The sequence below is a fragment of the Siniperca chuatsi genome, linkage group LG18 (genome assembly GCF_020085105.1).
Source record: "Siniperca chuatsi isolate FFG_IHB_CAS linkage group LG18, ASM2008510v1, whole genome shotgun sequence".
Classification (NCBI taxonomy): domain Eukaryota; kingdom Metazoa; phylum Chordata; class Actinopteri; order Centrarchiformes; family Sinipercidae; genus Siniperca; species Siniperca chuatsi.
In genome coordinates, this window is record NC_058059.1 from 7727690 (window position 1) to 7755504 (window position 27815).

At 37.9% G+C, this 27815-nt stretch overlaps 4 protein-coding genes and 1 pseudogene across 8 annotated transcripts; 3 read left to right on the forward strand and 2 right to left on the reverse strand.

The window, feature by feature from the left end:
* The first annotated feature begins 590 nt into the window (after positions 1-590).
* Positions 591-5565, forward strand: kyat1 (kynurenine aminotransferase 1). The gene is made up of 13 exons (XM_044175487.1): positions 591-880; positions 961-1019; positions 2028-2175; positions 2313-2462; positions 2775-2861; positions 3014-3139; positions 3294-3414; positions 3499-3575; positions 3651-3740; positions 4251-4437; positions 4550-4626; positions 4755-4841; positions 4942-5565. The coding sequence occupies exons 1-13, from the start codon at positions 809-811 to the stop codon at positions 4999-5001; spliced, it is 1341 nt and encodes a 446-aa protein (XP_044031422.1). The 5' UTR covers positions 591-808; the 3' UTR covers positions 5002-5565.
* A 627-nt stretch (positions 5566-6192) lies between these two features.
* Positions 6193-11126, forward strand: LOC122866174 (annotated as a pseudogene).
* A 118-nt stretch (positions 11127-11244) lies between these two features.
* On the forward strand, positions 11245-15982 carry spout1 (SPOUT domain containing methyltransferase 1). Its single transcript, XM_044175488.1, has 12 exons — positions 11245-11361; positions 11454-11493; positions 12330-12443; positions 12534-12693; positions 12785-12874; positions 12958-13007; positions 13695-13825; positions 14269-14341; positions 14453-14551; positions 14745-14847; positions 15314-15461; positions 15623-15982. Exons 1-12 carry the CDS (start codon positions 11314-11316, stop codon positions 15707-15709), a joined length of 1143 nt encoding a protein of 380 aa, XP_044031423.1. The 5' UTR covers positions 11245-11313; the 3' UTR covers positions 15710-15982.
* A 969-nt stretch (positions 15983-16951) lies between these two features.
* st6galnac6 (ST6 (alpha-N-acetyl-neuraminyl-2,3-beta-galactosyl-1,3)-N-acetylgalactosaminide alpha-2,6-sialyltransferase 6) lies at positions 16952-21062 on the reverse strand. 2 transcript variants are annotated; one of them, XM_044175489.1, is made up of 6 exons: positions 20950-21062; positions 20431-20509; positions 19802-19996; positions 18909-19321; positions 18686-18793; positions 16952-18548 (listed from the first exon to the last, which is right to left on the reverse strand). In XM_044175489.1, exons 2-6 carry the CDS (start codon positions 20452-20454, stop codon positions 18362-18364), a joined length of 927 nt encoding a protein of 308 aa, XP_044031424.1. In that variant the 5' UTR covers positions 20455-20509; positions 20950-21062; the 3' UTR covers positions 16952-18361. The 2 variants fall into 2 exon arrangements, with proteins under 2 accessions (XP_044031424.1, XP_044031425.1); XM_044175490.1 differs by having other exon boundaries at positions 20718-21012.
* Positions 21063-21893: 831 nt separating this feature from the next.
* On the reverse strand, positions 21894-27258 carry st6galnac4 (ST6 (alpha-N-acetyl-neuraminyl-2,3-beta-galactosyl-1,3)-N-acetylgalactosaminide alpha-2,6-sialyltransferase 4). Of its 4 annotated transcripts, XM_044175492.1 has the most exons (6): positions 26818-27245; positions 26541-26687; positions 25034-25443; positions 24455-24562; positions 24117-24340; positions 21894-22465 (listed from the first exon to the last, which is right to left on the reverse strand). In XM_044175492.1, exons 1-5 carry the CDS (start codon positions 26827-26829, stop codon positions 24154-24156), a joined length of 864 nt encoding a protein of 287 aa, XP_044031427.1. In that variant the 5' UTR covers positions 26830-27245; the 3' UTR covers positions 21894-22465; positions 24117-24153. The 4 variants fall into 4 exon arrangements, with proteins under 4 accessions (XP_044031427.1, XP_044031426.1, XP_044031429.1 ...); XM_044175491.1 differs by having other exon boundaries at positions 21894-24340; positions 26818-27242; XM_044175493.1 differs by lacking the exon at positions 21894-22465 and having other exon boundaries at positions 24158-24344; positions 26818-27253.
* Between the last annotated feature and the right edge of the window lie 557 nt (positions 27259-27815).

Sequence of the window (27815 nt, forward strand, 5' to 3'; positions counted from 1 at the left end):
CAAATATCAAACCTGTTGGTGTGTCTTTTTAAACAGGAATAGCTTGACATTTTGGGAAATACACGTATTCGCTTTCAGTTAGATGAGAAGATTGATACCAAGCTCATTTCATTTAAGATGAAGCGAAAGTAAAGTTAGCTTAATTAGCTTAGCAGAACAGCTAGTTTGGCTCTGTCCAAAGGTAACAAAATCCACCTACCAGCACCTCTAAAGCTCATTAACACGTTTTATTTAATCTGTTCAGAAAGTGTAAAACCCACATTTAGCTGGGGTTATGTGCCAGACTATTTCTTTGCTAGGTGTAGTGACTGGAGCCTTGTCTTCGCCTTGAGGTTGCTAGGCAACCAGCGTTGACCCAGGACAGTGGTATCAATCCTCTCATATACGGTAACTCTCGGAAAGAAAACAAACAAGCTTATTAAATGTCGAGCTACTTCTTTAAATGCAAACACTAATTTTGTTAACTTATCATCTAAAACACTGTATAGTTGGTGCTTGAGCTGGTTGTATTCGACACGTATTCATGTTCTAACCGTTAGAGGGCTACGTAACTTACGTACTCATTGAACTGGAGCTCCGCCCAGGCAGGAAGTAGAAATGAAAACAAGGAGGTGAAAGGGGAGGAACGAGAACTTCGACTTCAGTGCCGTAGTAGTATTTGATTTTAAATAAATGTCCGCAGGTGTTGCAGATCAGGAGAAACAACACATTTGGAGACACTTTTAGTCCATCGTCATCTTTCAGATTGGGATTATTGACGGGTGATATAAACCTGTGCACTCCTCTCTGAAGTCACGATCATGCATTGATGGGAATTATCAGGAATCTTGTCACACATTTGACTGTAATTCGTCAGACTTTTGTTAGAAACCATCACAAGGTGGGTACACACGTACTTAACCGAAAAGGCACTTATATATAGCGACATATGGCGTGCTTTAAAATGTGCTTTTATTTCAGATAATCATGTCAAGACGACTTCATGCACGCAGAACAGACGATGTCGATAAAAACGTTTGGTAAGTGATAATATTGACACAAGAGGACACAGGTTTTGACACCAAAACTATCACTGAGTTTGTTTTATAGAGTTTATTTATAAGGAACTTGGTAACGCGCAATGGTATCCGAAGTTACGGTGTAATCTTTTACAATACAAGTACAAGTACGTACCAATACATAGATGTAACCTTAGGTAGTGTACTGGTACTAGTTAAAAATAACTACAGTATCCGTTATTTGTAAGATCCCGAATTGTTACCCCCTTATTCCGTAACTTCACATCTTGTTCCCCAGTACCTACATATATGTACTGGTACTGTACTGGTAGGCTATACCGTCAGTACAAAAGACTACACCGTAACCCGAGTACGCTGTACATTGCGGGCTGTAATTAAAAGCGTTACCAGGAAACAGTTTAATTTTCGTTTTTCCAGAGGAACACTTAGTGCTTTTTTCTTTCTGCTTGGATTGACAGAGTCTAAATCCAACCGTGTTATTACAGTCTTAACCTTTTACTATAAATATCTGATTGGTGGAGCATGGGGGTGGTACACAGCCTGGGACCAAGTCCTTTTTAATATACTGTTTGAATTATCAAAATACCACATTTATGCTGCAATGCAGCTTCACTGCCACCACAGACTGTGCAATAAGAGAAAAATAAAAAATAAACATTAGGTCTATGTCATAATAAGTAATCAGATTATATCATGTTGTAATGAAATGTTATATCATAGTTTCACACTGATATTCTTTAAACTGGTATTTCTTTTTTCACTTCCCAAACATCAAACATTTGGTAGATTTAAGATGGCACTTGGATAGAACAAATTAATTGTAATTTATTTATTATCCTACTCACTTGTGTGTACATTAATTGTTCAATATTTAGAGTTGATGAAATGGTTGTAGGGGCACCGGTAGCTCAAAAGGCAGGGACTGTCACAGAACATGATTTTTGGTCATACACCTGTGGTTGTGATAATTTTAGTAACTGCAGTGTCTTACCTGTTTTGCACCAACAGGGTTCAATTCACTCAACTTGCAGCAGACTACAAAGCAGTGAACCTTGGACAGGGATTTCCTGACTTCTCCCCTCCCAAGTTTGTCCAGGAGGCTTTCTGTAAAGCTGTGAGTGGAGGACCCCTTATGCACCAGTATACCCGTGCTTTTGTAAGTTTAATTTGACACCTGGGAAGAGTTTACTTTTCTGTGAATGTCACAAAGGCATGATTATTTTTAGTTCATGTTCATGTCACTTTTACCAGGTATTAAAAAACCTTACATTTTCATGTAATTTCTTTCCTCAGGGCCACCCCCCTCTTGTAAAAAGTCTGGCTAAATTCTTCAGTAGGATTGTGGGACATGAGATTGATCCTCTTGAAGACATCCTGGTCACAGTTGGAGCTTATCAGGCTCTCTTTTGTGCATTTCAGGCTCTGATTGATGAAGGGGATGAGGTACAAAAATCAACTCAAGTCAAAATGTTCTACAGTGCCGCGATAATTAGGAAAACATAAAAGCAAAAAACAGCAAACACATAAAAAATTTACATTTGTGGTTTACTCTATGATAAAACTCCTCCACATGGTGCTCAGTACAGGTTAATACTAAGAATTGAAGAAAACTAATGTCACATGTGTCATTAGCCACAGGTTTTGTTTTTTAACTTGTGTAAAAGCACTACATACTGTAGTTTCAGTTACCTGATTCTGTGGTTAATAACTTTTGAAGAAGAAAAAAAAAAGAACTGACAGAAATGTGTCTTTCAGGTCATAATTGTTGAACCGTTCTTTGACTGCTACCAGCCAATGGTGAAGATGGTTGGAGGAAAGGCAGTGTATGTACCTCTGAGGCCGGTGAGCGGTTTACACATTTTTTTTTAACGTGTGTTTTGTTTTGTTTTTTAACAAAATAGTTACAAAGCATCTTTCAGCAATTTCACCTCTGTCTTTGTGTACATGTACTTAAAAGTATATACCAACCTTTATTTTCTTTTGTTGAATTTAAGAAAGCTGAGGGCAACGCCGTCCTGTCGAGTGGAGACTGGGTTCTTTCTGCCGAGGAGCTGGCCAGTAAATTCACTCCACGCACAAAAGCCATCGTTATCAACACTCCCAACAACCCATTAGGCAAGGTAAGACATTTACCAGTGTAAGTGTCTTTTTTTTAAAGCCAGCCTGTTGATGCAACCTGTCGTCTGCATTTCAGTTATTTACCTGTTAAGTAACTTTGTTGTTTTACTGAATAAAATGTGTTCTTGTACATAAACACACCCATGTCCATTACAGGTTTACAAGACTGAAGAGCTTCAGATGATTGCTGATCTGTGCATTAAACATGATGTGCTGTGCATCAGTGATGAGGTGTACGAGTGGCTGACTTATGATGGAGCCAAGCATGTGAAGATAGGTGAGATACAGCCAGAGCTCAACAGAATACACACAAAGTATAAAGCTGCATTATTAATATATTAATATATTAATATATTAACAGCCAGCCTTCCTGGGATGTGGGAACGAACCATCACTGTTGGCAGTGGGGGAAAGACTTTTAGTGCTACTGGCTGGAAGGTAATGCACAGAGTATTAAAGTAATGTATTCCTGTTTACTGCACGTTGTTATGATCACCTGTTTCTCCTTCTCAGGTTGGCTGGGCCATCAGCTCTGGGCATATCCTGAAACACATGAAAACCATCCATCAGAACACTGTTTACCACTGTGCTACAGCTGCTCAGGTAAACACCTCATTCCTTGAGCATTTTAGTAGTGCTGTGCAATTATGGCCATAGTCCAGGAACTTTTATTTTAAATTCTGGCCTCAATACCAAAGCTTACAAAATACCAAATGCCATGCTAATCATCTATAGCATTTCCATTTCATTTGATGGTTTGGCCATTGTCACTGAAATTGAAGATAGGTTTTTTTTCCCCCACCTTTTTTAAAGTTACCTAAGTAAAATTTAACAGGGAAATCAGGGTTTAAGAGATTAATCAGAAAAACAAATATGATCTCTACTGTTTTGTGAGTCCTTAACTCAAACAATTTAGAATCTGCAAATTTAGAATGGAGCAACTTGACCAACAACTTTTTTACCATATGGAAATGGGCAGAAAATGTTGCGGATAGTTTTTCTTCTGCTGAATCAAATCTACATATGTCACAATTGTAATTTCAACTTAACGCACACCTCTGAAACTTTTGTCTTTCCCATTTGGGCCTTTTCATCCATTCCTGTCTGCAACAGGAGGCAGTGGCTCAGGGATTTGAGAGAGAATACGAGCTGTTTGGGACTCCAGAGAGCTACTTCCAGCAGCTGCCTGCGATGCTGCACCACAAGAGAAAGAAGCTGGCCTCGTGTCTGGAGAGTGTGGGTTTGCAGCCCATCATGCCAGAGGGAGGCTATTTTATGCTCGCAGACATCTCTTCTGTCAGTGAGTGAAGAACAAACATCTTAACTGGTTGCATTAAAAAAACATTTAAAAAATCTTTTTTTCCCTGTTTATTAGTACAATTAAGGTTTACCTTGGCTTTCTTTTTTGACAGAGGTGGACTTCAATGACCAGAGCACTAAAGATGAACCCAATGATTTCAAATTTGTTAAATGGCTAACTAAAGAGAAGGTAAATATTAAGCATTCAATTAATACTTTATTGGATTTTATTTTTTCCAGTTGTATTTATTTACACTTTATTTTAATTTTGTCCTATGGTGATGTATTTAGAATATCGTATTTTTTTACCATCTGCAGGGTTTGGCAACAATTCCTGTCTCTGCATTCTACAGTCCAGAGCACGGCAAGGAGTTTGACAAATACATCCGATTCTGTTTTGTCAAGGTAAATTCAACCTAACTTACTGAAATGAATTAGATCCGAGCCTTCTCCTGTCTCACTCTGTTGCTCTTTGACAGTCCTTCTCACTCTCTTTGTCTAACAGGAGGACTCCACCCTGAATGCAGCAGAGGACATCTTGAGAAAGTGGAGTCACGGACAGTAAAATCGTCCACGATAAGAAGCATTGTCCGTCCATCCAGATTTCACCAGGCTATTTAAACTTGGGCTTGGGTTGCCTCCTCAGTTAAAACGAGCCATATTGAGTGTTTCTGTGTGTGTTTGTGTCACAGTAGGGTGCTCGAAAGCACACGTCCACTTTCAGTTTGTCCTTATACTGCAATTATGAAAACACTCAGAAATCCTTTTGAATGTTCTTGTGCAATGATTTATAAACAGAAAACTATGAAATAAATATTTTAAATAATTTTTCAATAAAGGATATATTTAGGTGTTTGTTTTTTTAAATACTTAAATGTTGTACTCCTCCTACTGTGTGTGACATTTTAACTGCAGAGATATTTGCTCTGAATCAAACTCAAAGAGTTCGCTAAAGCTTTTTAATGAATCCACATGTCCTCTTTCTCTATGTCACTCTTCTATGTTCTCTAGCTGCATTGGCACAGTGTTTGTGCCGTGTAGAGGAATTTGTATATTACAGACCTTGTAAAGGTGTTTGATTCTAGGTATGTCCTATTTTAACTGCAAATACACATTTCTTCACAAGCTACCCAGCAGTAAAGTCCAATGATATATATTATTCTGAAATGGGCCATTCTGCATAATGAGAACTTTACATATATTTTCATGCCATTACTTTTGTATTTTGATTTGTACCAGAGTATTACACTGTGGTTTTGCAACTTTTACTTAATTACAAGATCAGAGTGCTTTTTCTATCTCTGGTGGCCAGCCTGAGCTGGGAGTGTGTGCTCATTCATGTTGTCAGCAGTGTACTGACAGTGATTCTAATGGTATAGGCTTGTATTATCTATGTAGAAATGAAAATGATCCGTGTAGAAATGAAAACAAGGAGATTTAAGGGGAGAGAAGCTGAAGTAAATCCACCAACAAAAAAAAATATTTTTTTCTATGTTCCATGAACTATCTGAGCAGTAACACCATCAAATGTGCACAAATAAGAAAGCTGTAAAGACTGCAAATGAGTATATTGTTAATTTGATCATTCTCACGGTTTCTTGCACACTGTGTAATTCTCCCTGATATTTTGAAGATCTCGGGTCTATACATTTTGTTCAATAAAGAATTATTGAAGGGAAACAAAGGTGTTGCCATATAAAGGTACAAAAGGTTGGGGAGGGAGGGGTGGATTGAATGTTGCGAATTTGATTGTCAGAGCTCAATTAGAAACCAACAACAGGTGGGTACAGGTGCTGTACTGAAGAGACACTTGTATAACAATCACTGAGGCTTTTGGCAAACTTGAAATGTGCTTTCATTTCAGATAAACATGTCAGGACGACTTCATGCACGCAGAACAGACCGTGTCGATAGAAACGTGTGGTAAGTGATAATGACACAGGTGGACTTTTGACACCTGAGCTACGCACAAGTTTCTAGGCTTTGTAGACAACAGTAAAGTTCAGTCAGCCTGTCAGTGTCTCACTGTTCCCTATAATGGAGCATAGACTATACTGTTTTTAATCACTGAGGTCTCTCCCAGAGGAACAAGCTAAAACTTTGGGATTTTGGCACCCTGAGTTGAGCCTGTCAGGAGCCTGCGTACTTCCTCTCCTGGTCTATACATTAATCGTGTTTTCTTCAGCTAGAATTTGCAGAGTCTAAAACCAACCGCGCTCCTGCTCATATATTCTTTCTATTATTTGTTTATTAATCTATTCAAAACCAAAATCCAACTTTACACTTTCATACAAATTCAGCATTAATAACTGCAAGAGCACAAAAAGGAAGACAGCAGGTCTCATATAAAACCAGCTAATCAGAGTTTATTGTGTCATTGACAGTCGGGCATGTTTCGTGTTTATACTCCTTAAATTGCATCCCATGATTAAAAAAAAATCTTCTAAAATAAACAGTTGTAGATTTAAGAAAGTACTTGTGGAGAACATAGTTTGCACAGATTCACAAAAAAGCACTTTTCTGTCCATTAACGAACCAAATCTTTCCATTATGTAGTCATCATTAATATTCGGGCATTTTAGTTGACAAACTTAATTGTAACATTCTCACTGACAGTCCTAAAAACGTTTTATACTTAAACATTTAAGCATTTCTTATTGTCATTTAAAGTATTCATTTACTTAGTTTGTTATATTCATTATTTAGATGTGATGAAATGGCAGGAGCACAGTTGACTCAAAAGGCAGAGAACATTACTACTAACTGAGACATGGTTTTTGTCATACCTGCTTGTTGTTGTTTAGAATACACAAGCTTTTTACAGATTTTACAACTTTGTTTACAGATAATTGTGATAATGTCTTTGCAGTGCTTGACAAGCAGTTTTTTTTACCAACAGGGTTGAATTCACTCAACTTGCAGCAGACTACAAAGCAGTGAACCTTGGACAGGGATTTCCTGACTTCTCCCCTCCCAAGTTTGTCCAGGAGGCTTTCTGTAAAGCTGTGAGTGGAGGACCCCTAATGCACCAGTATACCCGAGCTTTTGTAAGTGGAAATACACACTTGGGAACACTTGTATTTTTCTGTGAATGTCACAAAAGCATGCTTATTTTTTTTTGTCATTTTTACCAGGTAGAGACAGTGAGAGACACCTTGTGTTTTCCTGTTACTTCCTTCCTCAGGGCCACCCCCCTCTTGTAAAAAGTCTGGCTAAATTCTTCAGTAGGATTGTGGGACATGAGATTGATCCTCTTGAAGACATCCTGGTCACAGTTGGAGCTTATCAGGCTCTCTTTTGTGCATTTCAGGCTCTGGTTGATGAAGGCGATGAGCATCCATCACTGTTGGCAGTGGGGGAAAGACTTTTAGTGCTACTGGCTAGAAGGTAATGCACAGATGTTCAGAGCAACAAAGTCACATAATTCAGTTTACTACAACTTGTTAAGATGACGTGTATTCTTTTTTTTTTTTCAGGTTGGCTGGGCTATTAGCGCTGGGCACATCACCAAACTTCTGAAAGCCATGCATCAGATGTCTGTTTTTGATTGTGCAACCGCTGCTCAGGTAAACACAGAATATCTTGAACATTGTAGATGTTGATGTTGCAATAAAACATTAATTCATCAGCTTTAATCAGAACAAGCCTGAAATGAAAAATCTGGTTCCTCGTCTGAAATTTCTAGCAAGGCTGTGCAACTATAGCTATAATGGTATATTTTTGCAAAAGTTCTACGCTGCTTCAGTTTTTAGTCTTAAATTTTTGTAACCAAATTATCTTAATATTCTGTTTTGTATCATAAATGTAATAGACCTCTCTATCTGTAAAGTTCTTCTTCCTGTGCCTTTTCTTTTAACTTCGAGGCAAGATCAATCATTTCCAAAGATACTTAATATCACGCTGACCTGCATGAAAATAAAAATGTTGCACAAATCATCTATAGCATTTTCATTTCATTCGATTGTGCTGCTATTAAAACTATAGCCCCACCAATACTGGATTTTTGAAGCCGATACTGATACCTGGGAGTTCAAAAAAATCCAATAGCAATATATCAGCCGATAGTGATTTTTTTTACATAAAGACATAAAATAAACAACAATCTTAATACGGATCCCTTTTTCAGAATTGTTACCAAGATACATACTGAGCTGGACATTTTACAGTTGAAAATTCAACTTGTCAGTGCTCTCTGGTGGACAAACTATGTGATAGTGACACTTTATAAATTATCTCAGGCCTCGTTTGGCATTTCTGTATTACAGTGTCTCGTTACTTATTGGCCAACAAACACACCAATACCAATATATATGTAATAAGCTAACATTGGCTGATTTATTGGTCTAGCTCTAAGTAAAACTTGGCGTCTTGGGTTTGTATATTTTACACTGATTAAGCATGATATTGTTTTTGTTACGTGTTGGAATAAGCCGATACAGAATACTGTATACTGATAGTCTACCATATGGAAATGGGCAGAGAATCATATGCATGTATCATAATTTTTATATCTGTTTCTACATATAATGTGCTGCTTCAGTGCTGTGTATCTCCTTTTAGTCTTTTCATCCATTCCTGTCTGCAACAGGAGGCAGTGGCTCAGGGATTTGAGAGAGAATACGAGCTGTTTGGGACTCCAGAGAGCTACTTCCAGCAGCTGCCTGCGATGCTGCACCACAAGAGAAAGAAGCTGGCCTCGTGTCTGGAGAGTGTGGGTTTGCAGCCCATCATGCCAGAGGGAGGCTATTTTATGCTCGCAGACATCTCTTCCGTCAGTGAGTGTCACGAGTATGGATCTGTGTCCACTGGTATTGTCTTGGTATACAGGTGTCAGATGTCTTATTTCAATTCTAAACTTAATTTCTGAACTGATTGCATGTCATTGTTTTCAACGATACATTCAGAAATTATTTTTTTGTTTATTGTTTGATTAGTGCTGCCTACTATATTACTTTTTAAACAAACTTAGCATGATGTGAAACAGTAATGTAAAAGTATGTAAAAAACAGCAAAATATATATTTTTTTGTTTGTAGCTGCAGACAATTACACATCAAAGCCTTTTGCACCAAATATCTTGTCAGAATATAGTGACTAAATAAACCAAGACAGTTGCAGCTTGAACACATTATGTTTATTAGTGTATGTTGTGTATATGTGTCTTTAACTTTAACTTTTTTGACAGAGGTGGACTTCACTGACCAGAGCACTGAGGAGGAACCCTATGACTTCAGATTTGTTAAATGGCTAACTAAAGAGAAGGTAAAAATGGAAACCTTTATTAAATTTTATTAAAGATGAAAAAAAGAGACTCTATCTAAAGCTATAACATAAGTGTTGCGTGATATACAATGTATGATGATGTATTTAGATTATCCTATTTTTTATTTTTCTCAACTTCTTTCTTTCTTTTTTCTGCAGGGTTTAGCAACAATCCCCGTCTCTGCATTCTACAGTCCAGAGCACAGAAAGGACTTTGACAAATACATCCGATTCTGTTTTGTCAAGGTAAACAAAATGCAATTTATCAAATTGAATTTAATCTTAATTCAATTCCAATCTTCTCCTCTTTCATTGTGTTGCTCTTTGTCAGTCCTTCTCACTCTTTTTGTCTAAAAGGAGGACTCCACTCTGGATGCAGCTGAGGACATCTTAAGAAAATGTAGTCAGTAAAGTAGCCACACAGTCATGCATCGCCTGTTTAACTAGCTTGTTGAGAGTTGCCCCCCCCCCGCAATAATTTTCTTTCAATTATCTTTCAATATTCTCTTTCTCAGTAACTGCAGAGATATTTGTCATGTGTCCAAGTATCCAAAAGGTTTAATAAAGCTTTTAATAAATCCACATCTTCAGTTAGTCATTATTACCTTTCTCTGTCCCATAGCCTTATTGACACAGTGCATAGAGATGTTTGTCTCAATGTGAATGCTGCACTTTTTTAGTGTCCATAAAAACAGAGGAAAACTTTGCCCTTGCAGCCAGGCCCTTTTACATACAAAGTACATTGTACAACCTAAAAAACATTGACATTTACAGAACAAAAAAAAGAAGAAAAAAATAGATTTTCTAGCCATAAACGATCACAATAAATAAATCCCACCCTACCACCCTGATCAAAAATCAAGGTAAGCCATTTTTGTGGCGCTGATGTTTCTTTCAGAATCAAGCAGAAATGTCCATTGCTTGTTTTTATACTTTAGGAAGTCGTCCTTTTTTGTTGTATAAAATAATAAATCACAAAAAAGACAAAAGTCACACTTTCAAACTATTGCCTTCTGGTGGAAATTGAAGTTCCCTACGTTTTAGTTGAAACTTATGATATATATAATTTAAGTAAAGGGTTACAAAAACTATTTATACGCCAATATGTCTGTGAAGTCCCTGTTGTCATTTAAGAAATCATCAGCAGTTCAATTAATAAAAACTTCGTTTTTTATCAGCCAGTACCATTGACTGTGAAACAGACAGTGGACAGAGGAAATCAAACCCCTGCGACTACTACTATGTTCAGACTCAAGTGCAGCCCTGGCTAGTCTCAAACATACATCTTAAAAATGCAGACAGGATGTTCCTAATACATTTTTGCAATCTTTATATAGAATCATTAGGCCAGGAATTGATGTACAGTTTTTATGGATACCGCTCATGTAGGCATCCAAATTAATTGGCAATACCAGTAAGTAAGGCAGAAACCAAATCTTTCATTTGGAACAAAATTAAGATGCAGAGGTTATGGGATAAAAATACTAAAGGAAGGCATTTATATCAGATCCAGCAAGAAGAAGAAAAGAAAAGAAGAAATGCGTAACAGACATTTATTTTGAAACGCAGATGGCAACCCGGAAGTAAATAAACTTCACGTGTTGGTGCGTGTAAAAATGTCTACCGGCGTTGCAGCGAAAAGACCCAAAATTGTGCCCTCTGAGGTATTGTTACACTATTATTTCTCATAAAAATGACATTGTACTTTTTTCTACATGACCTGTAATGTGTTTCTTGATTATTATTTTTTTTACAGCCCGAGGAGAGGGTGGACTGGAAGAAAAGGAAAGCAGAAAGTGAGTAAACAGCTAGCTACATTAAGCTAACAGCTTTCAGCTGCGTGCCTATGAGTTTGGTTTGATACACACAGTAGAGTGCGCTCTGCTATTCGCTATAACGCTAAGTTAAAGTGCTTTAAAGTGTCTTTGTCCGAGAATGAATGTGTTGATTTTGTTTTTAACGTTACAGTATTGTAATATCTCAGTATTTCATATGATGTTTTAGCGTGCATTTGGCCACAACATTAATGTAGAATTTATGGTCATTTGTAAATCGACTTCTAAGAGGGAAGTTTCATGTAACATTTATCGCCTTAGCTCCAGCACTGCGCTCCTGGAGACTCAAGTGTCAAAGTTGGACTTTGGTTTTAAATAGTAAGGTTTATTTATATTGCATATCCAGTCATAATTTCCTAAAGCTCAAGGTGACGTCTTGTCATCGCTTGTCTTGTACGCACAGCTGTCCAAAACCCAAAGATACTCAGTTTACTGTCATATAAGACAAAAAAAATCAGCAAATCCTCACAACCGAGAAGCTTGAACTATGTAATGTTAGGTAATTTCTTCTTGAAAAATGACTTATCGATTATCAAAATAGTTGCTGATTAATTTTCTGCAATTGACTAATCGTTTTAGCTCTAAATCATTCAGATGAAATCAGATCTGAGGAGTAAAAATCATGCTTTGGTTCAACTGCTAATAAACTCAGACACGGTCAAAAGTAGATATTGCCTCATTTTTAAGGGGTCACAAGCCAAAAGGGTTAAGGACCACTGCCTTAGACCATCAATTCGGGTATCTCCAGTCTTCATATAGTATATGTAATTTTGTCATTGATTCTTCCTCAAAAACAGTAAAGCAGGCTCAGAAGCAAAGGAAAGAGGCAAAGCTGATCAAACAGTTGGAAAAGCAGAAACAGCAAGAGGCCACAGAGAGAGAGAAACTTGAACAAAGCCAAAACAAAAAAGGTGACTTTTTTATCATTTCATGGTTTGCTGTTAGCCCATATACCTGTGAATGGAGTGGCGTAATGCGTGATCTATACATGTATCTCTTAGGTCGGGCTTACACAGTGAGTGTGGCCCTGCCAGGTTCGGTCCTGGATAACGCTCAGTCCACTGAACTTCGTACATACCTGGCCGGACAAATCGCCCGAGCCTGTGTCGTGTTCTGTGTTGATGAGATTGTTGTGTTTGATGAACAAGGTGAAGATGTCAAGTAAGTTAACTGAAGAGGTACATTTAATTGGTAAAACTCCCTAAACCACCAGAAATACAAAAGATTTAGCTTTTTTCCCTTTGTCCCACAGGAGCGTTGAAGGAGAATTTAAAGGTGTTGGGAAGAAAGGACATGCTTGTATTCAGCTTGCCAGAATACTTCAGTACCTGGAATGTCCACAGTTAGTAGGAAACGCATTATAATCTGATCACCAGTATCAGCCCATTTTATCAGATTGTGATTACACCTTTTCTTCTCCACCAGGTATCTGCGCAAGTGGTTTTTCCCAAAGCATCAAGATTTACAGTATGCAGGTAATAGACCAAATTTCCTTTTCTTCTATTCATTTACAGCAGGGGTTTCAAAGTCTGACACTGTGGGGGCCCCCCCTCCTCAGGAAAAAAATGAGACAACTGCACCCTCCCCAAATTTGGCAAATTGGCATCATTAAAAGTATGCTGAATTACCTATTAGCAGTTCCTGTTTGCAGTGTACCCATGGATGTACAGACAACTATCACTGGATTACTTTGATACTTAGGAAACTTAAAAACGTGATCATTCTTGGGCCTCCAGTTCTGGAGGCACATCAGAGAGAGGCAGCAAGTCTCCTCACGGTTTGAAAACCTCTTTTTACAGAAACTTTATTTACTGTGAAATAAAACTTGATCTATATTTTACTACCTTTTCTGCCAAAATATATATAAATTCAGCCATCTTCACTGCTGTTGAAATAATTTCCTGGGGTTGTATTTGGCAGAAAGTAATATCCCCAGGATAAAAACAACATAACTCATTTCGTTTTCAAACATTACAGTGACAAAAGCAACCTGTTATTTACGTTTCCTCTTCCAACTCAATATGTAAATACAGAGAATGCGATTTTATCAGAATGCTATATCTAGATAGAGATTACATTGGTATGCCAGTATATAAACAGGCCCTTAAATGTAAGCAAAAGAAGAGAAGCTTTTCACAAGTTATCGGTGTTTTTCCTACCAGGTTTGCTTAACCCTTTAGACAGTCCTCACCACATGAGGATAGATGATGAATCAGAATACCGGGAAGGAATAGTCCTCGACAGGCCGACCAAACAAGGAAAAGGCTCATTAGTCAACTGTGGAATGAGAAAGGTGAGCATGTCTTCCTAAGGGTTTCTATCATCATCTGATGTGGACACTATGATCAAAGAAATTGTTGGCATTTACAACAGAATACGGACTATAGGTCTGCATCTAACAATTATTTTCATTCTGATTAATCTACCAGGTAGATTAATTGATTGTAAAATGTCAGAAAATAGTGAAAATTTCCCAGAGCTCAAGGTGATGTTTTGTTTTGTCCAACAGTCCAAAACCCCACTTGATTTAATTTATTACCATGGAAGACAAAGAAAACCAGAAATTATTCAAAATGAAGAGGCTGGAACCAGTGAATTTTTTTTTTACCATTTGTGCTTAAACAAATGACCCAAACAAGTAATAATTATGAAAATTGTTGCTGATTATTATTATTCTGTCAATCGATTATTAATTTCAGCTCTAATAGACTGAACTATGTCCATCTGCTCCCACAGGATGTTCGCATTGATAAACAGCTGCAGTCTGGACTTCGAGTCACAGTACAGCTCAATAAGACACAGAATCAAGGTAATTTTGTCGCTTTTTTTTTTTTTTAATGTTTTCTAAATATTTTCTCTGAGAAAAGATTCTGCACATCAGTTCAGTGTGTGTGTCCATCTACCTGTCCATCATCCTCAGAGAGCAAAATATGTAAAGGTGTGGTGGTGGCTCCTCACGTGCCCAGGACTGAAGGAGGTCTCTACTGGGGTTACAGTGTCCGCCTGGCGTCTTGCCTCAGTAGGTTTCCTATGCTCAAAATACACTCCTATTAATCAAACACATGCTCAAAATGAATTTGCGACATCTTGGAGGATTAAGAGCCGAATACCACTTTATTTTTCATCCACACAACCTACTAAGTTGTGTAATAATCCAGTCTTGGCCCTGCTGTGACTGCTTTATCCTTATTGCTGTCGGTTTGTTAATGCAGGTGCAGTTTTCACAGAAAGTCCATATGAAGGAGGATACGATCTGACTATTGGCACATCAGAGAGAGGCAGCAACTTGGACCAAACGACACTGTCACCATTCAAGTAGGTTCAATCGGAGCCAATAGGATGGGAGGGGAAGTCTGAGAACTTTTTTTATTAGCCATGCTGGACTGAAATATCTCCACAACTATTGGATGGATTGCCATGAAATTTTGTACAAACATTCAGGTCTCCCCTCAGGATGAATTGTAGTAACTTTGGTGTTCCTGTAACTTTTCATCTTGCGCCATCATCAGGTCAAAGTTTTTAATTTGTCAAATGACCAAATACCTGCAAAACTACTGGCGTTCCCATCAACCTCAGCTGTAGTTTGTGTTTAGTGCTAATTAGCAAATGTTAGCATGCTAGCACGCTAAACTAAGATGGTGAACATAGTAAACATTATACCTGCTAAACATCTGCATGTTAGCATTGTCATTGTGAGCATGTTAGCATGGCAATAAACTTGTTATATCATAAATGGTATTTTATCATGTTGTTTATTAATTTATACTCTTCCACTTTTTAGGCATCTTTTGGTAGTTTTTGGAGGTCTTCAGGGATTGGAGGCCAGTGTAGATACTGACCAAAACCTGGATGTGACTGACCCCAGTGTTTTATTTGACTTTTACCTCAACACATGCCCTGGTCAGGGCAGCAGGACCATTCGCACAGAGGTGAGGCCATGTTGTATGACAACTTTGTTGAACCACCAAGCATTGTGTGACGATAAATTTACATTCTTTGTATAAGCAAATGCCTTATATGTCTTAAGCAATTTGGATTGAACCTGTCTGTAATTGCAGTAATTTAGTTTTTCCTATTTGCTTTTCAACAGGAGGCCATCTTAGTTTCCATGGCAGGGCTGAGACAGAAGATCACAGCTGCCTTTACAGATGTTTCCAATGGTTTAGTAAAGAGTTAGTGATGGAGGAAAGTAAACAAAGACTTGCTGGTAGACATTTTATCATCTAACTGGTGTTCACCATAATTGGACCTTTTTAGCATAGCTTACTGTTAAAACAGCTATTACCTCAAACATCACATCACACACATCAATGCATTGAGTGCAGTCAGCATGGATGCCAATCAAATGTCTCTTTGTGTTGTTCTTTTGTCTTAATTATGTATGTCTTTGTTTCTAAATGGATCAACAAGTTGTACATATTTAAATACAAATACTATCCACAGGCTTGAACTGACTTGTATTGTATTTTTCAACGCATATAATTAGTTTGTTTTAAACACAGTACATAGATTTCATGAAAAACACTGTTGAGACCAGCACAACATGGACAAACAAATGGCACTGAACTTCAGAGTTAAATTTTCATCAATAAACACCACAGTCAGCTTCAGGTTTCTGAGCGAGTAGGTCAAACACATGCCTGCATTAAGAGAAAGCGGCCCATCTGCTTTTAGTAACGTGAGAAATTGAAGATTTTGTAGTACAAGATTACAGGCCTTTACAGCTCTGATTGTGCTGCGGATTACTTTCCACTCGCCATGCATTCTGCATGCATACCCCTTAGATTAGCATTTCACTTTCCCTCATCCAGAAAAGAAAGCAAAGCACAGATTTAATTTTAATGCCAGGCCTGTATGAGGCCTGCAGTATTCTTCTGGGTTACCTTGTGGATGGGCATGATATACACTCAGTTTCCAAATTAGTTAATACACCTATCAAAAAATTAATGCAGTCTGATGCAACAATCCTGCAATAAATCCTACCTTAATGAAGGTTATTATGTTCACTTTGTGTTGAATCAACTTTTTGGTCAGTTTGGACCCTGTAGTTTGTGATGCTGTTTATTGTATTAAGTTTTATTCACAGGTGTTTCTAATACTTAGTCTACCCTCAGTTTCAAAAATGTTGTCCACTCAATTATATCAGTGAGTGTGTGTTTGCCTCATATCCATAAAATTTGAGTTTCAGCTGCCACCTATCTCAATACATTTAGCAGGCAATTTAATCTTGGTAAAGTAGCACAACAGTCGATGTGGTTCATGTGTTTTCTTCCTATTCATTACTGACCAATAGTTTCAAGGAAGTAAACAATACAGGCTTCTGATCACAACTGATCAAGCACATTGCGTGTATTGATAAGGGCCTCTCCTCAAGATGAATAGATTTGCAAAAGGCAACACATTTTCAGAAATTGCACCCTTTTCTGCTTCACATTCTACAACTTAAATTTTTGTTTTTATTTTAATTGTGCAGTCCTTATAGCAACATATTGATACATAATATGGCCATGATGCATTCTGTGGACTATTTGAATTTAACCTGCATGCGCTTCAATGCCACTGAGGAACAAAGGTTTAAGTTCATGGGGCAACAGTTTTATGTTCATAGTAAAATATTCATGAAAACATTCAAATCAACATCTAGTGCAGCAAAAATGTTACAATGAAGTACTAATATCTTCAAATTTAGGGTAAATCAACTTGTTTGAGATGAACAGACTTAACTTGAAATAACTTCTGTGTTATGTGACAATGTGTATCTCTAGAATAAATTTGGTGCCATATAATTTCTGCAATCTGAATGTGTCCAATTATTACAAACAAGAACAATTGATGCACAAACAGTGGTGTAATTTGTTTGTTACTGTTGAATCAACAGATGAAATCTCTCAAACTAAAGGTATCTATGTGCTTCATCCTCATAGTGATATTTGTAACCATTTGCTACTGACAAAACGTTTTTGAATGCAGATCATAATGTATCTGTAGCACCAAGTAAACTGGCACTGAATCCTTGGTCAGATTCTTTGCTGAGTTTACTTTATAAACCAGATATTTCCAAACTAAAATCACAATTTTGCTTTTTGTACCAATGCTTTGTGTTAAAACATTAAACACTGATGCTTTTGGCTAATTTATAAATGAAAGTGTATGTAAAAATGTTTATATTATTCAAGCTAAGATATTGGAAAAAGTATGGTTTTGGTATCAGTTCAGGAACTGCTTTTGTAAAATTTCAAATGTTACCCAGCTACATTGCTCACATACTGCATTGTGGGTCTCCAATGTACATTGCAGATTTAATTAGTGGTCTTCTGAATATGACTGCAATTACTGTAGAGTAATGTACTGTATAATGGAGAGCTGATAGAATATAGTATTTTGTAGGCCACTTAGTCATATCCATTGAGAATGCTTGTTCATATAATCCCTCCTCAACATGGAAAACAAATACATGTTCAATACGTAATAACAAAATATTATAAACATGTAAAAATTCATATTTAAATTCATTTTCTTTTCTATTTACAAAACCACTTGTCAGATGGCTGCCACATGTCGATGTAGAATACACAGTATTTCAGAAACCTTCTGCACTCTTCTGTGACAGAAAACATTCCCAGACATCCCTTCAGGCATTTGGTCCAATAATAGTTTTTTTTCCAAAAGCTTTTTCATCCTTATGGCGAGCCTTGAAAGTAGCTGTCATTCATCATGTAGCTATTTGAAAGGCTCATTCAGGGGAGTTACAATGAAATACAGCTCATAGCACTCAGTCAGGCCTCTGTGAGTGCGGAGAGATCTCTTTGTGGTTTTCATCAAAGTCTTTTCACCATTTGGGATGAGTGAAAGTGATGTTGTACTGCTTTGCCCAGCGTGCAAACACGTGTTTCTCTGTAATAAAGCGATGGTGGTTCCCTCTTCGGCTGCCCTCATTTTGTATGTATGTTAAACATTCTTCAGGCCCCCTGGGCTTGTAGTAGTGGTAGGGCATCTTCTTGGATCCAGGTTTTTTTCTAGAAAAATATGGATTTTATATTATTAATTAGTTTAACAACCAGTTTATCTGTGATTTGTAATAATGTGGCAACTAATGGGTTGATAGTGTCTTAAAGAGTCTGCTTAAGTTGATCAGTCCCATCATTATACTCACCCACAGTGGTTGGGTGGAACCATCCCATATACTTTGATATTATCACATATCTCGATGGCTATGACCATGGTGAACCAGCCTGTGCTCAACCATGAGTGAGATTTTTGTCTGAGCAGAAAAAACAAAAATGGAAAACAGAGTTTGTGAAAGTGACATTTACCCAATATGGGGCTGATAAATAATAAAATGTGATTCACATTACACTAGCTCCCTAAATACTCACCTATCTCGTCCCGTCTCCCTGTGAAAAAGATTGTCAAATCTGCGCATCTTGTTCGCTGTGATACTGAAACAAGACAAGTTGCTGTAGGTCATGCTGACTCTCTGGATCAATCTGTACAAAGTTCCTTTGGCCTCCTTGCCAATCTTGTTCGGGGGTCCCCAGAAGATGATCACAGGGTTGCTGTCTGGCCGTTGTAGGAACTCATTAGGCCTCCGGACCACCCTGAACACACTGGAGTGGGCTACGACCCGCAGAGAGGTCTGGTTCCCCACATCAGTCTCGTACCCCAACGTGGGGGCGTCATTCATACGAATCACACACTCCGTACGGTCGATCTCTTCTCCTGCTCCACTACCCAGGACATGGCTGGAGCTCGTCACAAGCGCACAGTTATGACAGTGTAGAGTCATATTCTGAAAAGAAAAGATGACATGAAACTTTTTAAGTGAATATATTAAATAAAAATGACAATGAGGTTGACATTTTTTGGTTCTTAGTGACATGTCTCGTCAATTATTGGCTGGATTGAAATGTAATTTGGTACAAACATTCATGTCTCCCCTCCGGATCAATTGTAATAACTTTGGTATCTTTTGTGTGCAGTTTATTGACAACCTGTTACTCTGTTACAACAGAGTACTGTTCAAGTTGAGTTCACAGTTTGCCAAATGCAGAAATAAACATGTCACTTCTGCATTCTTCACTGCAACAGTGTGGTAACATGTCACAGCACATGCAGACTAATATGAAAATCAGTCCTGGAGAGACAGAAAAAGACTGTCTCGCTCACAATGACATACGGTAATCTAAACATATGTGGATTTCTACATCATCAAAGTTTACTCAAGTTCCAGTTGTAGCATTTCAGTGTTTGTGTACAACCTATAAAGTACCTTGTTCCCATAAACGGGTACATAACCGTCTTTCCCAGCCCACTTCTTCAGATCTGTGGTCCTGAGCGCATGATTTGTAGCCACATGGAAGGGAGCATAGACTTCATCAATGACATTGTTGGAACCATACAGGATGAGAAGTGTCATAAGGACGAAGATGGCCGCCAAAATCACCATCCTGTGGCTCTGTTGTCCCTGCAGTGTAAACAACAGTGGTGAAATGTAACTAAACACATTTACTTAAGTACAGATTTAAGGTACTTAAAGGTACTACTTTGAGTATTTACATTTTTTGCCACTTTATACTATTACTCCACTACATTTCAGAGAGAATTATTGTACTTTTTACTCCACTACTTTATTTAACCTTGATGTCTTTGGACTGTGGGTACTTTTGATACTGAAAGTACATCTTCCTGATGCTATTTCTATACACTTTCAATGCAGGGCTAGTATTTTTACAGTGCGGTATTATTACTTTTACTGTAAAGGATCTGAATACTTCCTCCAACACTTGTAATCACTAATGACAACAATAATACCTGCAGGGATGTAATACTCTTGCACTAATAATACTGATGATGATAATGATGAAGGGCAAGAAGTCTGGGTGCCACACCCTGTCTTACCTTGCCACTGAACTTGAGCCCCATGCTTTCTGATCAGGCTGTGTACCAACACACTGGCTGTGGCCAACTGTCATCATACCTGACAGGAGACAAATATACTGTAGATTAAAATTTTTGACAATTTTATGGCACGCCTTTCCTGATGATACCAAACATTATAATTACCCTTTGGTAGATATTTACACGTCTGAAGGGACATGTATTTACAGTTATTTATAATCTCAATAGATGAAATATGCAAATTACAGTGTCATAGCCTAGCTAGCTATATGATATCTTATATTTACCTAACGCCATAGACACACGTAGGAATAACATGTTATTATTTTGATTTTAAAAAGACCATCCTACGCAGTACGCAGCCCTTCGTCGTCCATATTTGACTCATCCTTTTTTCTCATTTACTGAGAATTAAAAAAACAAAACAAAAAAAAACAATATCTCGCTGATCTGCTTAAAATATTAACTGACATGACATGTCAGAGTATCTTAATTAACACCAGTGTTAATCCGGTTTACCGTTTCATGGCTTTCGCGCTCCTCGATGTCCCCCTAATCCCTCTCGTCCCTCACTTTCCTGCGCCACTTGCTGACGTCATCTTCACGTCTCTCACTGCAGCACAGGGATGTGTTGTGGGAAGTCGGATTTAATAAAGTTAATGCTTAAACCCCATAAAACATGCAGAACGTCAAGCTAAATCAAGGTGTTTGGCGTGGGAGCCAGAGATCCAAGGTGAAAAGGAAACCCTTTAAAAAAAAAACTTAAATTCAGGGCTCTTAATTAACTAATTGTTTTATTTTAAGGGTTACATGCCCCGCCTAAATTTACACATTAATTTGAAATATTTGACCATTTTAAGTTGTTATTAAGGTTGAGATTTTGGTTTACATTGGGGGTCTGAATTTATTTAATTTTTGATATTTTAGATTGTTCTTATTCAGTATTTGATAGGTTTAGCCCAGATTTGGGGTCAGTTATTGGATTATAAAATTACGTCGTTTTCTCATGGATGTTCTGGGTGCATTTGGGGATTTTAGGGGGTAAAAATACCCAAAATGTACAAAATAACACATTACAGGAACCACTTAATTTGTACCTTGAAAGGGCCTTAATTCTTCAGTCATGGGGAAAATTCATGGGTTCACACCAAATTTGGGGTTAATTAATTGACACTTTTGTGGATTGATATATTGAAGGAGTTTTGAGGGGTAAAAACCCCATGAAATCTACCACAGCTGGAAAGCCGTGCCTGAATTTTTGAAACAATTGGGGGTATATGTATAAAACATATATACATTATAATTCATTTGAAAATAAAAATTAAGTGTAGTCCCTACTAGAGTGTGTGAAAGCGTTAATCAAGCACAGTTTGTACACGCCCACACTGTCCTCAGAAGAAGTCTGAGACTGTCCAAACCATTTGTCTAAAGTCTCATACAAAGTCAAGCTCCACACAAGCACACTGTATTCAACAGCAGATTTATTCATGTTGACACTGATCTGCGGTGACCAGTGGTCAAGTTTACATTCAAGTTTTTACTTTGTTCAGTTTCCAGTTCACCACATAAGTAGACTTCTTAGGGTTACCAAAAGTTATTAATAACACATTTTAATTCAAACAATTCATTTCTGAAATGTACAGTAAAATAATTTGACACAGTAGTTTTTGTTTAGTAGTGCAAATACTATTACAATACTACTACTATTACTATTATAATACTACTTTGGAATTAGTCCCAAAAAAAGCAATATGCAACTGAAAAGGCAGCGCTGTTTTTCATTGTAAATAGGCAGCAAAATATAGAGGATAAACAATTTTAAAGCAGATGTCTTGACAAGTAACTAATTTTGTGTGTATGGTATCGGGCTTATTACATTCAAAGTTAAAACAAGACACAGAGAATACTATCCTTTGACCACAACTTTCTGCAGATTTCAGTCACAGGCTTATGGTGCCACACAGCGGTGGAACTGCAGCAACTGCAGTCTGGAAATGTCCCATCAGCCTTCCAGGAAATCCTCTCCAGACCCCTCCTGTCGAACACAGGCACCAAACACTAACCACAAAGATAACTCTCATTGTAATTGATACTGTGTTTAATACTGTTTATTGGCCATTGATCAGCATGCGGGCTGCTGTCTGTGGGGCTGAAAACTGGAAGCGGTGGACAGTGGACCTCTCCGCAGTTACATTTTAATACTGTCTGCTCTGTGGTTGGGATACACATCATCACAGATATATGTCACTGTGCTCCATCACCCATGTTTAACCACTGACGTAGCACAAGTGCAAACTGCATGATCACTCTTTGGGTTAAATGGCACTCAACTCCCTACTGAAATATCTGAACACTGTTCACATTAACATGTGCACATAGACTGTTTTGGTTAAATGAAAAGCTTGTACTACTACAAGTATTTAAAGACTATAATTGGTTGCAGTCGGGGTAAGTAATCAGTGTAAAGCTGCAATATCAAACTTTATAAAAAGAACAGTAAGTAGTTTGTGAAGAATCAGCCTGAAGCTAAATGACCCAGTATGTTCATTTGTTGTTGGTCTGGTGTATGACCATGAACCACTGGCTGTAGAGTTGAGGCCCGAAGCCACAGCATACAGAGGCCATAACAAAAACAACAGAGGAGAGAAAAAAAAAATCTAATGAAATGTGCCACAAACAAGACTTGCCTGAAAAAACAGTTTTGCTTTTGAAAATTGCAAACTGTCCAAAGGTGCTGGTTTACGTCAGCTGTGAACTTGCCTCTGCTTCGAGGCAGACATGTCATTGACGAGGAACATGAGTGTCATGTTCTGAGGCAAAACTGACCAACTTACAGGGAGGAGAGCAGGAAAAACAATACTGGAGCTGAAACGATTAGTCCGTTAATCAATTAGTCAAGAAACAGAAAATTAATCAGCAACCTTTTTTGGTAATCGATAATCATTTAAGTCATTCTTTATGCAGAAATGGCAAAAATTCTATGGTTCCAACTTCTCAAATGTTGCTGGCGTTCTTTGTCTTCTATGATTGTAAATTGAATAACTTTGAGCTTTGGACGAATGGTTGAACAAAACAAGTAATTTAAATACGTCAACTTGAGTTCTAGGAAACTGTGATGGACATTTTTTTTTGTTTGTTTTTTTTTTTTACAATTTTCAGACAATTTGTAGACCAAACGATGAATCGATTAATTTGCTAAATAAGATTAGCCAGATTAAATTGCTAATGAAAATAATCGTTAGTTGCAGTCCGAAACAACTCGTGTCCTGTTTCAAAGAGTAGGCCAGACTGCAGCATAAAATAAAACATAAGACCGAAAGTCAAGGCACAGGTATAAAGAAATAAAAAATTTTAAGCTTTGGTATGAACTGGTTTAAGCGTTTAGCTTAGTGGCTTAATATTCTTTATCAGTATCTATGCTTATATATGGCTATATATGGCTAAAATGTGTAAATACTTCACCACCTGTTACCAGTTAAATGCTGGTAAAACTTAAGCATAGATACAAAACAGTTTTTATATTTATGGTTGCAGATAATTTTATCCACTTTGAGCTAGTATCAAATTGGGCCCTTTTCTACTTGAAAAACTCCACCAGTAACAATGCCATGTACTTGATAAAGTTCCTGCTCACGCAACACTAAAATCTTCAGCAAAGAGGACTAAAAGCCAGGAAAAGTGAGTACCACTGTATGGTCAAGGAACATCTTAATATCTCCTTCTTTAGAAGCTCCAAGAGGGGTGTTTAAAATCCATCCTGTGCCGTGTTGCCCATTTGGCATAGATGGCCTTCTCAGTGATGAAGCGATGACCCCCACGTTGTGTGTGCTCGTGGACCCTGTACATCCTGCACTCATTGATGCGGTTCCTCTCATAGTAATGGTAGGGAACAACACTGTGATTGGCTCGGCTGTCAGGAGGAGTAAAGCACAAGAGGTAGGTAAAGCTTATTTAAGATACTTAATGATGTAAAAAGAAAACACAGAGATGGAGCTTGAGTATAGATCATAAAATGGGGTCTCACCTGCAATAGTTATCATCAATCATTCCATAAACATGGATGCTGTCACACATATCTATAGCCAGAATCATTGTGAAGAATCCGGTACTGAGAAACGCCCCTGTCTTCATTCTGAGTGAGAGACATCAAACATCTGTTTTAAAAAAAATAAAAAAATTTAAAATGACCAAAATAAAAGCCTAAAACTGGGACCAGCCATTAACTGCACATTACATCATTACTGTTTATATTACTATACAGTATACTCATTGTAAATGACCCCAAGGTTCAAAACTAAAATGCATAAAGTTTGCGTTTGAGTGTAGTTTGTTTCATGGCTTTTATTTTGTTATTTCCTGTACGGACGGAAGTATCTTATTTTGAAGGAAGCTTTGTGACAAACGGAAAATAACGGATAATTAATACGGCAGAACAGGGAGAGTTATTTTTGTGTTGCTAATATCCAATTAATGTAACAGAGATAGGTCCAACAGACTTGTAATTTATTGTCTTGCCTTCTGTTCGTTTACTTTTATGTTCAGCTCTTACGCTGGTTTAATGAAATTAAGCTGGGACGCTATACTCACACTATTATAGGCCTACCTGTTTTTTCCAGTTTCATTCTGAAACACCCTATCACAGTACTGAATCTTCTCTTTGGTCACAGCGTAGATTCTGACGTTAGGATACTTCTTTGCTATTTTCAGCAGAGTATTGAAGATGCGTCCTTTCCCGTCTTGCCTCATGTTCCTCTCAGGACCCCAGAACACATATGTGGTGTCTGCTGACTGCTGGAAGTAGTAGAGCTCGTTTTTCACCAACAGGGGAACACTGGTGTGAGACACAACCCGAACACTGGTGCGGTTCCCTACGTCTTTCTCATACCCCCGTGTAGGTGCATTGTTCATACGGATCACGCATCCGATCTTGTCTATCTCTTCTCCAACGCCAGCTCCCAGCATCTGACCTGAGCTGGAGACCAAGGCACACTCGCTGCAGTGCTTGTCCAGGAACTGTTGAGAAAGAGGACAGGATAAGAAAGTTGTTTTAGGTTTTGGTTTGTGCACATATATACAGTAAATGCATTGCTATATCTCAGTTGTTATATTGCCAGAATTACATATCTTTTAATATGTCTGAATGTGAAGCCTGACCTGTTACTTTTTGTCATTATTGGGGCCCATAGCCATTTTGCCCTTTGGGGCCCCTATGAGCGTTTTCTAAGGGCAACTACTGTTAACCCATGTGGGCCCACTGCACAGCCCCTTAGTTGTGTTAAGGGGCCAGTATGCTCTATCAGAACTGCATTCAAAACCTTACTTAAGTGAAAGTATGTAAGTATTATCAGCAAAATGTACTTAAAGTATCCAAAGTAAAAGTACTCATTATGCAGAAAAATGCTCCCTGTCAGTGTTTTACTATCATTATATGTTTGTAGCGTTGCTGTCCTGTGAGAACCACAAAACTCTAAAAAGTCAACTTTTCATGAGCTCAGACGTTTTTAGCTTTGTGACAATGCATTTTCCAGCTAATCCAAGGATTAAAGTTGAATAAAATGAAAATATTCAAGTAAAGTACAAGTACCTCAAATTTGTACTTAAGTACAGTATTTTGAGTAAATGTACTTAGTTACATTCCACCACTGTATGCTTTCCAGAAGAGACTGTCTGAAAATGTGTGGTTATCCCCATATTTGAATGATATCACATGTTAATAATGTTCAGTTACGTTTTAATAACCAACTAACTACAAAATGCCTAACTTATTCCAGCTTTTCAGTTGGGAGCAAACAGTGCATCCGGAAAGTATTCACAGCGCTTCACTTTTTCCACATTTGGTTATGTTACGGCCTTATTCCAAAATGGATTAAATTCATTATTTTCCTCAAAATTCTACAAACAATACTCCATAATGACAACGTGAAAGAAGTTAGTTTGAAATCTTTGCAAATGTTTTAAAAATAAAAAACGAAATAAATCACATGTACATAAGTAAGTTTGAATGATCCAAAATCATTTTCAGGGTCACCGTTAGCCTAAATGAATGATCTGTGACTTGGACCCACACCTCTGGAAGCTGTATTTTGTGTAACCCCAGCCCTGCCTCTCACCTGCTCCTTCCTGCCGGGGGTGATCTTCATGTAGCCCCTGAGCCCAGTGCTTTGCACAGCAGGCAATGGACCGCCCCGCCTCATCACATGTCCAAACCAAACCAACAGAGGAAGGCTCAGGAAAAGCAGGCAAAGCCAGCAGGTCATCTTTATTAGCCGGGAAACACGTGGAACATAGCGGTTTAGGGTTAAAGGATGCACATCCGGACATCTACTGAACATCCATCTACTATACGAGTAGCCTACACATTACATTAAATAACCGGCTCGTTCTTACCAGATATTTCATATCAAGACCTTTGGGAAAGCCCTGCTCCAGGGAGGCCGGCGGCACTCATTTTTCCAGCCGCTTAACTTGAGGCAGAAGCGGCGACAGAGACACTCCCAGCCACGGACGAATCACCATCAGGATTCATATTTACAGATTTTAATGGCGGCTCTCGGTCAATTCCGATGAGTGTTCAGAAATCCAGGATCCTTTTCTTTTCGGTTTAACTTCAGTTTAAGCCTACTATGAAACCTGTTCAGATGTTTACCGTTATCTCACCCGGTGTGTTGTTGTTGTTGTTGTTCTTTTTCTTCTTCTTCTTCTTCTTCTACTGCTGATTCTTCTTCTTCTTCGATTTTACTGGCGGGCTACAAACCAACGTTAAAGGTGCATGCCGCCACCTACTGTATCGGAGTGTGTAACATCACGACTTTAACCAAAACTATCAAACGGGGGACAAAACAAAAAAACAAACAAACAAAAATTAACAGTTTATAGAGATTTTATATTCTAGATATCATACCTGTTTCTTTTAAATATTTAAATAAAGCCCTTCAGTCTTTCTCTTTCTTCACTGTACCTCTGGCATCCCATCAGCACGTGTTCAACAGATTCCTTACAGTTACAAGTCTCACATTTATCTGACACTGACTTGTTCATGATATACAAGGTAGCACTGAGTCCTGTATGTCCTAGTCTTAGCCTAGAAAAGATAACATCTTACATTACCTTGATTATTTCTGTCTCTGACTGATTTTTGGATTTTATAGTACCCTTACTGTCATTATTCCTGCCATGATGTCATTATTCCCTGACGAGTTAGCGATTTTGCTTCTGATCTACCAAAACAAATTTCTAAAATTTCATTAACAATTTTTGTTTAGTGCATTTTTAGCAAGTTTATCTGCAATCTCATTTCCTTCTATTCCAACGTGTGCTGGTATCTAGCAGAAATGAACATCTATTCCTAGTTGCTGCAGATTTAGTCGGCTCATATAAACCTCAAT